Source organism: Dermochelys coriacea, chromosome 2, assembly GCF_009764565.3.
Source record: "Dermochelys coriacea isolate rDerCor1 chromosome 2, rDerCor1.pri.v4, whole genome shotgun sequence".
NCBI lineage: Eukaryota > Metazoa > Chordata > Testudines > Dermochelyidae > Dermochelys > Dermochelys coriacea.
The window spans coordinates 166,859,901-166,872,704 of record NC_050069.1 but is presented as its reverse complement, the minus strand read 5'-3'; the positions used below and the strand labels follow the sequence as shown (position 1 = coordinate 166,872,704).

The 12,804-nt window shown below is 41.7% G+C and overlaps 1 protein-coding gene across 13 annotated transcripts in view; it reads right to left on the bottom strand.

Annotated features, from left to right (window-relative positions):
• Positions 1–12,804, bottom strand: part of COBL (cordon-bleu WH2 repeat protein) — a 329,136-nt gene that overhangs the window by 139,124 nt on the left and 177,208 nt on the right. For all 13 annotated transcript variants that reach the window (XM_043508632.1, XM_043508631.1, XM_043508628.1 and 10 more), the window contains 2 exons: positions 2,650–2,857; positions 1,217–1,445 (listed from right to left, as the gene is read on the bottom strand). In XM_043508632.1, coding sequence (XP_043364567.1) covers positions 1,217–1,445; positions 2,650–2,857 — 437 coding nt within the window. The remainder of the gene's footprint in view (positions 1–1,216; positions 1,446–2,649; positions 2,858–12,804) is intronic.

Here is a 12,804-nt window from a genome sequence, read left to right as displayed (position 1 = left end):
CAAATATTAAATTAAAAGAAAAATGTTTTAAGGCGGCCCAGACTCATTATTCTAGAGAGAGGTCTCTGAAATATGCCATGTTATACGGACGAACACTCTGTATGCTTAACATGCTGCTCCAAAGTGTTTCACTGTAAATATGTCTAAATAGAAGAGGAGTAGCATTTGACTTGTGGCACTTTAATTTGTGGGTGTCTTTTTTGAGCCTCTTGCCATTTCAAAGGGAAAGGAGATGCTTAGTTTACTTAAAAGCCTAAACTCATTGAAATGTAGATCATTCCAGGGTAAAACTGTCATTTAACAGACAGGTTTGAAAGAAGAGACCAAACACCAACATAAATAAATGATGGTATAAATAAAAAATAAGCCTGTCTAGCACCATATGTGGTGGCAGCATTATCTAAACAAAAACAATGACATCAGCTCTGCTGGAAGAACTACTCAGTGAGAGAAAAATGAGAATTCATTTTTTTTTAAATGAAGATCACTTTTTGTTAGTAAAAAAACCCAGCACTCGGCAGTGGCAGCCTAGGATGTCTAAAGCACATTTAATATCTATGCTCTCTGGATCAAAGAGCTGTCTGAGCAAACTGAAGTCCAGAGAGGTGGCATTAGAATATTGTTTAGAGGAGGAGAAAAACACAAAAGAACATTATTTTAAATAAAAATACCTCATTGGTGCCTCTTCATTAACAGCACATAGCTTTGTTCATAGGAGGAATTGCTTTGGCATTTAGCAGCAATTTTTTCTCATAAGCCCTGGTCTATTTCTGTTCCTCTCATTTCTATCAGCTGCCATTATGGTGGCATGTTAGCTCTCCCTCGTTCTCTGTGTCACAGCACAGGTGGATGAGCAGGCACCAGTGCCCTGTGTGCCCCTGTTGGCAGCAGCCCTCAGGGGCAACGGGGCTCCGCCCTTTGTGTTTAGACTGAGCCAATCATCTCTTTCACAGCTGTTAGCCTCTACTGGCATGATGCCTGGGAACAAGTCACGCTATTTACATTCTGGGGACTCCTGGATGGCAACTGAATGCACTGTAATCCTTGCTGTTGCTACTGGCCTTGATTATAAAACATGAGTAGCTCTGTAAAGCTGACATGAATGTCACCCTTCTATTTAAGTCGGGTTTTAAAGCAACGAAGATGTAAATACTGATCATGTGTAATCGTTGGTAGATCACCAGAGCCATAGCAGATGCAGTTAATCTAGACTCACCTCTTTTCCTGTCCCAAGCATACAGTTCCTTTATTCCTAACTCGTCCAAGGACTTTGTAAGTTCCAGCTCTTCCCCAGTGATATTGTCCCTCAGGAGGACGACATGATCTGGACTGACCTCACATTTTTCACAAATGGCTGGGATTATGCTGTGCAGAGGCACCTCAGGACTAACTCGAACCACAGCCTTGTGTGTCTTCAGGTAATTCACTACCAACCTCACGGATTTCTGAGAAAGCAACGGAAACAGACAGACACTGTCAGGCTTCATGTGGGTGTCTCCACACCGATCCCCTACATGTTTTACAGTGACACAGAGCAGGTACTGAATACTTTGTTTTGCCTTGATCCTTCTGGTGTAAACTTAGTGACCCACATGGGGAAACTTGCTATTGGACAAGATCTTAAAAAATCTCCAATGAGTGATTCACAAGGACTGGTATATAAGAGCAAACTCAGAGGCAGTCATGCATTAGAAATCCTACTGTAAATAAGCACCACCAAATTTGAATGACATTCAAAGCATAGACAGTAAAATACCTGGAGGAAGAGTGAATAGCAAAGTTAATCAAATGGGAGGGGAAAAAAATCTGTTCCAAAACCAGATACTGGCAAATAAAGATTTTAATTCAAGGAGCAGAGGGGGAAGAAATTGTGGCCCATATTCTGGGTTACACTAAGGCCCCTTTGCACTGATACACCTGCCCAAAGGGGTCATAAATCCAAGACATCTTGCCAAGTAAGGATTCTCCAGTTGGAGAAAAGCAGCTTTTACACCATGCCCCTGCACATAGTGCCTATATAGGATACGTGGCCAGGGGAAAGGATAAGTGGCCAGAGTGCTGCTTATTTAAAACTGTCATTTTTCAGTGTGCACAAGTAGCTCCCTCTGTGATATTTTAATGTGATCAAATGCACTGATTCCCATTAATGTTCATATTTCAGAGAAAAAATAAGTCTTTGGAAGACAGTGGCTCCAAATCTCTCCCAGATGGTGAAACTTTCCATTTAGTTTAAGGTTTGTGGTCTTCTTGATAAAGAACCTTTACTTATACAATATACTGTATGTGCAAAGTCACTACATAAAGGAAAGAGGTGAAACATCTTAAAACTCACTTTAGGGATTATTTTCAGTTTAAAAACTTTATTTCATAAACGTCCTTTCAGATTCTGAGTCATAATGATTTAATCTACCCTAAATACTATATTTAATCTTATTACTACAACAGAATGCTAGTATCCAGAGTGAGTAATAGTAACTTTACCAGTTTAATAGATGACTGCATCAGTCTGTACACAAGCCTCCCCCATCCCGATTTAAAGATAAAAAAAAACAAAAGCGGGTGGAACAGGGAGTGTCAGCATCGCTGCTTGAAGATATACTACTATAATGATGGTCCCATAGCGTTGTTCTAGCAGCAGGCAGTACTGACCTCAGGGATCCTAGGTGGAGGTCGTTTTGTCTTCCCTTCAGGAACTTTCTCCTTCAGAAGTACTGTCTGTACATCCAGCGCCCCAACCAAAGTATTAGGCTTATAACTCAAAGGTTGCATCCCACAAGCCTTCAGCTCAAGAGTATGGTGAGCTGGATTCAAGTGGTACCGGCTGCACAAATCCACCAACAGATCCATCACAGCTTTACTGCAAAGAAAAAAAAGACTCTCTGTAATCACAGGAAAAACTACAAAGTTGCAGGCGTTTTACTGCAGGGTGATAGGAACTGAAGCAGCAGCCCAGCTGTGCACATGTCCAGAGTTCAGCACTTCCTCCTCAAGATGGTTAAAAACAGACTAAAATGTTACGAATTACATATTTTTCCCCACTGCAGTGTGTGTGATATGAGCCTTTGATTAACTACACATTGTTAGACACCATAACTCTTACAGCATAATCCAATAGTACTCATAGCATAAACCAAGGATAGGCAGAGTGCACCTTGTCTGCTAAATGCCCCCATAAAGTTCTACAATCCAGTGGCCTTCATCCTTACTATGGGCTTGAAGAACACAGAGATTACATGTCCCAGTATACAATGCTCCACATTGATGGGAGCATCCTGGTCAGTCAGCTAAAAAAGGAGCGATTCGATCTGGGACCTGTAGTCTCCATGGGTGATGTTTTTCAGTGAGAAAGAAACAAGAAAAACTACATAGATGCAGCTCCATCTGGAGGAACAGGCATATTTCCACTATGCACCTTTAACTACACCATTAATTCACAAGCACGACAAGGAGCGGGCACTTAATGGAGTCACTGAGGAATTTGCAAGAACGGCTTTGGCAGCTCCAAAAAGTCAGGCATGGAGCTGTTTAGGAATCCTCTCTCCAGTGAGACAAAGGAGTTAGGGATTGAGTCCAACTTCCCTACCAGGATGCACTGGACATAGGGAGCAGCAACCTTGACGTAGGAGCCAAGACACAGCCTGAGAAGCTGCTCTTCTAACATCTTTTACAGGCTCCAAGTGCATACTCAGGTGCAAAATGGACAAGCCTGGGAAATTTGAAAAATCAGATCATAGATGAAAGAGGAACACTACTGGGGGGAATAAGAATACTGAAGATCTAACCATGGTGATTTTATGATGAGGGGAAACATTTCAGGAAAACCAGGCACTTTAGATAGCTGTGCTCCCTTGTGCAGTACATCTATATGAAAGTACATTTGGAAGTTCCATTGTCTAATATGCGTGCACTATTTCACATTTTCAAGCACTTATAATTATATTTTGAAACCGTTTCTCCATCCAAATGTAGCAATACACAAATCCATTGAAATATACACGCACGTGTACAGAACTACTGCACATTCCCACATACACACGTGTGCATCAGTGAACATCCATAGTTAAGGTTGAGGCTGTATGTCTATCCATCACGATATAGATATCAGTTTGCCTCTTTGTGTATAGACAGTGATAAGTAGATCTCTTTTTAAATAGAATTTGCATATGCTGTTTTTCTCTGCCTTATTGCTGCTGTTTCAGAGAACAGAACAATCTGGAAGAACTTAAATTCATAACACCTCATTATAAGTTCTATATTCTACTAGACATCTTTATTTAAATAAGATTATGTGTTTCTGCAACACGTAGCACAGCAGTAATTCACACAAGTTTGGCTAAGAACCAAAATGCCATCTTAAAACATGCAAGCTATTTCATTCAAAAAAAAAATAGCATAGAGGTTGAAAAAAATACTGACCTTCATGCACTTAATTATTGCAGTTCCAAAACACAACTATAATACTCATGCTGTGGTATCTCATTAAACTATGCATTGTGTTTATCAGCACTTTTCTAGCAGCAATCACATTTCCAACAAAGTAGTAGACTTCATACAGATGATATGAAAAAGGCGAATTATGGTCAATCATTTGAGATGAATTCAACTCCAGCAGAGAGAAAAGAAAGCTGATTCTCCAGCAACTGCTGAGTACAGAGGAGATGGGAACTACATACAATAAGGATTTCAAATGAGATCTGCAACGCCCAATCCTGTTTCATCCTGCTTATAAATACTCAAAACTGCCATGGAAAACATCCCCAAGCTTCAACTGTACTATTTAGGAGCCCACAGATTAAAAGATAAAAACTGTTAGAACAACTTCAAAGAGCTACTCTGAAATTTATCAAAACGGAAACTTTAAAATGTCAGCAGAATAAAAACAGAACTAAAAGAATTCTGTGGACTAAATGCAGAATGAATAGATTTCCTTATAGACTAAAGTTTCCAGAGAGATAAGAAGTCTTTGTACTAAAGTTATTGTTTCTGCAGAACTTCACCATAAGTAGAGTTTCACTATCACTGGAAATGCACTTTGTTCTATGTACTTCAATATACAAGGGGTGTAGTGAGCTCTTTATTTGCTGTAAATAGGATCCACAATGCATTCCTCACTCATCATCCACAGAGAGGGTTGGCACTATACTGTTTGTATGGATGTGAAAGTTCAAAACTTTATTTTCTGGTTGTGACTGGTAGCTTGTGGACTGGTTCCTACCTGGACAGTAAAGGATTCAAGCTCCTCCTTTGGGTTTAAAGGAAGAGTCTCTCTCTCTCACAGACTGTCATAAGTGCCAGGCTTGTGGGGAGGAGCTGACAGCTGGGCCCCTTAAGTAGTTTGGCGCTCATTAAGAGGAAACCATGAGAGTTATGGGTCTGGTCAGGACAGAGGACTCCTGAAAAGCAGAAGTTCAACTTCCTTTCATGGTGAATAGAATGGATTATGTGCACTAGAGCCAGTGGTTTCTTATTTGTTCCCTGCTATAGCCTGGACTTGAGCCATCTTGCTGGACTTTGTTGAAAAGTGAACTTTAAGGATATCTTTAGGCCATACTTCCGAGAAAGGAACGGCTTGCACTGAATTTCCATGATACAAGATTGAATCAGAATGTGCTCTTTTTGCATGTCCCAGGGGACCCCTGAAGAAACATTTCCTTACCATGAAGAGAAAGGGATTCCCCTTATTTGCTCCCCACTGCTTTAAAGTGTTGGTAAATCCTTTCCAAGTAATAGCATCCATGTGACAGGGTTCTTCCCTATTTCCTCTTTATTTATTCCCACCTGCCTTATGCCTTAAGACTCAGAAGTAGGCTGACCCTTCTTCCCCATCATCTGGGCCTTGCTGCTTTCTCAGGAGTTTGTTACTGTTACTTCTAGAATGGCCAAAAGGGGCTTCCTCCATCTTTACCTCTTCACCTTGTCCCCTGGATGCCTGGTGCTCCATTCTGACCATGATTGGGTGAAGCAGGTCATTGATTTTAAAGTCCAGTCTCAGGACTCCTCCAGCTCCAGAGTGGAGATCTCCTTTCTTTGCCCCCTCCTGCACAGGTTAATCTCTTTTACACTGACTGTCCAGCTAGGATGTATATTCTTTACTTATTCAAACCAGAATTTGGAAATATACTTTGTTAGTTTTCTGACTCTTCCCTCAAATACCTCCAACACTCTTTAGAGATCTGTAAACTCTATAGCACAAAAAGAACCCAAGAACTACAGGCAGAAACCATGTTAAGGTTCAAACATGATTGCCCAGGCAGATATTTTTAACAAGGGACTGTAATTTGGCTCCATATCACTCTTGTATTATTAAACAGTAGGATATTGCAAACCAAAGCTGGGAAGTAAAGAAGAGAGACCGCCGTGTCAGCAATACTTATCAGGCTGACATCCCACTTAGGTTCAGCGTGTGGTCACTTGTGTCACAAGGTTCCCCTGTAAAACTCAAGGAAGAGATTTACAGATGTGTAATACTTTAAAAATAGAGTAAACAACACAGTTGTTCTGGGAGTGGCCTCAACTTAATCTCAACTAGAAGCAACAAGAGTAGTCAGTTTAAATATAAACTAGTGCATTTGGGGGGGGGGGAAAGAGGGAGATACTCTACTGACAGAATAAAAACAAGTCCCTGCCCTGTGAAACTTACAAACTAAACAGGTGAATGAGGCAATAGCTTTTACTGGCCCAACTTCTGTTGGTAAGAGAGACCAGCTTTCAAGCTTACACTCAGCTCTTCTTCAGGTCTGGAAAATGTCCTCAAAGTGTCACAGAAAATACAAGGTGGAATAGATTGTTTAGCTATGTTAGGAGTTAACACATATTTCAAGGGACCATTTAAGGCGAAGTGGCCCATTAACACCAATCCAGTCAGGGGGGAAAGGAAGGCAGGGGTCGGGGCGGGAACAGCTGGGCGGTGGGGGGTTATTAATAAGTTATAGACTGTTGTAATAAGTCATAAATCCAGTGTCTCTATTCAGTCCATGATTTTTAGCATCTAGCATGGTTATGAATTAAAGTTGCCAGGCTCATCTTTTGAAAGTGCTGTTCGGGTTTTGTTTGAGGATGAGGACTGATAGGTCAGATATAGAGTGATCGCTTTGTGAAAAGTGTTCACCCATAGGTAATAGGGTGCTTTTGTCTTTTATCATTGTCCTGTGTCAGTTCATTTGAGAGCATAGCGATTGTCTGGTTTTACCTACATAGTTGTTGTTGGGGCATTTAATGCACTGGATGAGGCACATTACATGCTGTGATAGGCATACGTAGGAGCCATGAATCTTGAGAGGTGTGACTGCTACAATGATCAACACCCCTCACAACGCACCGGAGTACATTTCCCAGACCTGAAGAAGAGCTCTGCGTAAGCTTGTCTCTCTCAACAACCAAAGTTGATCCAATAAAAGATATTACCTCATCCACCTTGTCTTTCTAATATCCTGGGACTGCATGGCTACAACAACATGGCATAAACTAAACAGGGAACATTCAGCGAAAAGTGGAGTGAGGAGGGGAGGTGACAGATGCAGAAAAATGTCCTTTTGCTTTATACTTCCTTATATTTGTCTATTTTGCCCATGTGCCTTTTGATTGCCTATTCTGGCTTAGGACCTGCCTGGCTGCTCTAATTTTGACTCGCATCCTATTTGCTATTTTGTATTTCAATTCTTGTTATTTGGTTTTAATCCTTCCATGGTTTTAAGTTTCCTAATTATTTGTTGTTAAACCTCTTCTACATTTAGCTTGGTAGCCCTTTATTATTTGTAACTATTTCCTTCTATTAACCTGGACCTAGTACCACCAATATGTACACAAACACACCCCCAGTCCCTCTCTGTTTAGAACTGCCCTTCTTTAGAAACCATTCTGTGAGATGACTTATAAGCTGTAGTTGTTATCTTCTAGGTCTCGATCCTGCACTGAGAACTGAGAGGAGACCACCCCCCATATGCCTATGCAGAGCCCTGCTGAAATCAGTAAGACTCCATAGGGGCCGAGAACTTTGTCCTGCAAGCATCTCAGTGTGGGATTGGGGCTTTAACTTGTACATTCTTTAGGTCAAGGACCTGTCTTTTATGCATTATCTTTGAAGTGCCTAGCTTACTGTAAATCACCATAATAGATATGACTGTGGAAGCTTAGCCATCATTCAAGCTAGCTCCCTAGATGATCAAAAAGACATTCTCTCCTTCCCAGTCCCATTAATCACCTCTCACCCTCCCTCATCCAAACCTGGAAGTTGGTTTCCAAAGTCAAGGATAGTTCAAAATTCCCTGGCTATTCTTCTGCAACACATGGCAATATTACATGCAATGTCCAGCAATAACTACTCCTAATGCTGCAGATATCAAACCCCAGCAGTGACAAAAAGAGGACCAGCACATTAGCTAAATATTGAGGTGGGTATAGAAATTGTCTCTAGAGTATCTGGTGTATTTCATGAGTATAACAATGCTGCTGGCAAGGTTGAAGATGGCAGAGAAACTGGGAAGAAGAAAAAAGCAACTGTACACTCTACTGTTGAACCAAAGGAGCTGGTTGACAGAAAACCACAGCCCTCCACAGGGGGCACTTACTGGGCCATTTTATGGAGGTATCATCAGGTATTATAATAATAGAATCACAGGAGTGGAAGGGACCTCAAGAGGTCATCTATTCCATTACCCTGCACTTGCGGCAGGACTAAGTATTATCTAAACCATTCCTGACAGGTGTTTGTCTAACCTGCTCTTAAAAATCTCCAATAATGGAGATTCCATAACCTCCCTTGGCAATTCATTCCAGTGCTTAACCACCTGATAGTTAGGAAGTTTTTCCTAATGTCCAACCTAAACCACCCTTGCTGCAATTTAAGCCCATTGCTTCTAGTCCTATCCTCCAAGGTTAAGAAGAACAATTTTTCTCCCTCTTCCTTGTAACAACCTTTTATATACTTGAAAACTCTTATGTCCCCTCTCAGTCTTCTCTTTTCCAGACTAAACAAACCCATTCTTTTCAATCTTCCCTCATAGGTCATGTTTTCTAGACCTTTAATCATTTTTGTTGCTCAATTTTTTTGTCCTCATTAACGAGGACTATCCAGGCATAAGGGCCTCATCTTTGCCATGCACAGTCATACACACATACAGTCCCTCTGCAGGAAACTAAACTTGATGCTATTTAAATTACAAATAATCTTTGTCAATAAACATAAGATATTAAGAGGCCAGGGATTAAAACATTAGGAAGTACAAAAGGGCAGGACAATAGAGGTGTTTCTCTCACACGAAGAAAGCTTTGGCAATTTTGCATTAGAGCAAGTTTCAAGCAAATCTGAAATTCTTGGAGATATTTTCCACAAATGATTCTTTAATGATAGGACTCAGTGCTCCACCATCCCAGAACCCATGCAACAAATCAGCAGAATAGCTTCTAGTCAAACCTTCCACAGTCCCAATGGAAATATATTGTAGAAATGCAATGAAAGTGTAACTAGATTTTATTAGTGTATGAATCAAGCCAGTGATAATTCTTGGGGTGGGGGGCATTATTCTCAGAAGTTCACAAGCAAAAATGCTAGCTGGAGCACTCGACACATACTGCGGGCACATAAGATCACAATTCAGCAGCACACACAGAGGTGGGCAGAGAAGTGTCAGAACTCCCTGAAATATCCCCAGCCCCTCTCTCTCTTTTGCTGATCACCAGGCTGAAGTTGCTCAGTTGGATGTAGTGGGCTTGATTCTCCACCACCTTGCACCTTATCTAATCATTTATACCTACGTAGAGTGGGTGTAAAAGGATCAAATCAGAATGGTGGCATTTTACACCCACTGTGAGGTGCAAAGCTGTAGAGAGTCAGGCTCAATGGACCTCTCACCAATGTACGTTCTACACAAGCAACTCGATTGGCGTCACTTCTCATTTACACTACTGCAAATGAAAGGGGAATCAGCCCCAGTCCCTCCTGTAATTCACTAATCAAGATGGCTCCAACTGAGCTGCTACATTGTACTGGTGCATCAGTTGGCTAGTCACAGAAAAGACAGACTGCGGACAGGAGGCAGGGTAAGACATTGGACAATGGGACAGGAAAGGGGACAAAGAGCATCAGATAATGGGTGGAGGCAGAAAGGGGAGGAGGGGAGAGAGAGAGAGAGAGAGAGAGAGAGAGAGAGACAGGAGAAGGATGAGGAAAGGAGAAAGGGAGAAAATGGAGGGAAAGAAGGAGAAATGAATGAACAACTTGTGTTACATAATTATAATGCCTGGAAAGTATTGCAGAAGACACAGACATCTGCAGAAGGGCCTCAGCAGTGGAGCACGGTGAAAAGGCTGCTTGCCTTCATCCCCATGTGCCTTCTTAGGGAGGGAGGCTCTACATCTTCCTCCTACCCCATGAAAGGAGTGTTTTTCAGGGAGCCTCTGTGCCTTCTATACCCTGTGCAGCATTCATCTGCAGGTGGCTTGACAGACCTTTCCAGTGGTTCTAAGTGAGTGTCAGATCTGCTGCTGGCTAAGTTGTAATTAATGCACTCTAGGCTTGTCCAGTTGGCAACATCCCAGGGTACACAGTGCAGCTGGGATGTTCTACAGCAACCCCAGGCACAGTGTGCTCTCTGGGGCATACTAGAGAAGCCCCAGAAAGGAACTGCAGGAGTGTAAGATCCCAGCAGCAAAAGACCAGGGTGTTGGGAGGAGGAGTTAAGCAAACAGGTCCTGAATCTTACAAATGGTTCAGATTTGGTTCAGTTCCAGAAATGAGCAAAGTTGAAACCAGTTTTCAATTCACTCATAGGAAATACTGGGAAGAGGAGTGAACAGCAAGATGGACTTGCTTCAGATCAATCCAGTTAAAAGTTAAACTATGGGGATAGCAAATTCCTTCCTTTGCTTTCACTGACTCAGAGTGTCTGCTTCAAGCAACTGGTCACACAAAAAGAATATTAGATCTGCAGTTGCTTTAGGAGTGCTCACATTTATTTCCTTTCTTAATGTCTTGTCATCCTTCCTCTTTCAGACCTGCCAGAAGCTTGTGCTGATCTGGTGCAATAAAATCACACATTTAGGTTATCATTTCAGGACACGATGCAGTGGTTACACAAGAGTACAAGAACTGATTAGTTGTTTAAAAAAAGATATTCTGTGACTATTTTGGTACAGGAAGTCTGATTTCTCAAGAGGCAAACACATACTATTCTAGAGCTCGCAGGGATTAATTATTCTAAAAGGACAAAATGCTTTGTACAATACTGTTATATCACAACACCATTAATCAAGGGCTCCATTCTGCCCTCAAATCTGCAGGGTGGCTTTTCCAAAATTTGAAACAACTTGTGTGTTTGAGGAGCTGCCAGTAGCCACAATAAAGGGACACTGTCAATGTGAATTGTTTTTATACTTAAAAAAAATCCAATTTCTGATGAAGTGTCCTTAATAAAAAGTATTAAAGTCAGGCTATACTACTTAAACATCATTCAAATACATTTTATAAGGACTTCCCTGCTTTCTTGCTGATGTCTAAAAGGGTCTTTTCTGCAAGGGAGAAATTGACTATACATAAATACAGTCAAATGCACAAAGTGAACAAAAAATAGAGAACATTTTTTCCCCTCTAGCTACTTTCAGTTATAATAATCTAAAGTATTACTTGTAAATACAAGAGGTCCAATATTTTGAGACAAACGCGATTCTCAAGTGGACAGTTTCCTTTTAAATTGGGCTTCCTCAGTTTCCCAGCCCTCTTTCATGATGCTGATTTTCAGAGCCACATGACTTACTTTGCTGCTGGCAGATCTCAAAAAAGGGAGTGGTTTTACAGCCCTAAAAAGATAGATTTTACAATATATAAAGGCAAATTCTGCTTGCAGAGATTCATGGATATAAATTCTGAATGACTTCCATTAATGTCAATGGAGTCATTCGTGTTTTACACTGGTGTAACAGAGGAGAATGCCATCCACCAGACTCAACTGGTGGAAAACTTGATAGGACTGGTGATGATTGAGACAACCCCTGAAGAAAAAACGGGGAAGGGAAAAGATGCATGTGCTTGCAGGATGAGGAAGTTACTCACCTTGTGCAGTAACGATGGTTCTTCAAGATGTGTGTCCCTGTGGGTGCTCCACTTTAGGTGTCTGGGTGCCCCTGCACCTCTAATCGGAGATTTTTGGTAGCAGTGTCCCCTTGAGCCCCCATGCACGTGCTCTCCCTGCCTCGTGGTCTGCCTCAAGGCTATTTAGCACTGCATGGGTGAACCCTCCTCACTTCTTTCTCTACCACAGAGCCCTAGAAGAGAACTCCGAAGTAGTGGGAGGAGGGCGGGTTGTTGAGCACCCATAGGGACACACATCTCGAACAACCATTGTTACTGCACAAGGTGAGTAACTTCCTCTTCTTCGAGTAGTGTCCCTATGTCCCCACTTTAGGTGATTCCGGAGCAGTACCTACAACTGGAGCCTAGGACTTCGGAACAGAGTCTTTTACTACAGAGAGTACTGTGGAGTCGAAGATGGTGTCAGCGGCCAAATCTTCAGTGATTGCATAATGTTCTGCGAAAGTATGGACAGAGGCCCCAATCATTGCTCTATAGATTGGGGAGATAGGGGTATCCCTATGGAATGTGATTGAGGTAGAAACTGATCTCATGGAGTGCATACGGACAGAAGCAAGTTGCGCCCTTGCTAAGTGATTAATGCAACTAGAGACCCATTTGGATAGTCTTTGAGGAGAGCTTTTGGATCTTTCTGTGGACGAAAGGAAGAGTTTAGGGGATTTTCTGAAGTTCTTAGTCCTGTCCAAGTAGAATGCGAATGTCCTTCTAATATCTAGCAA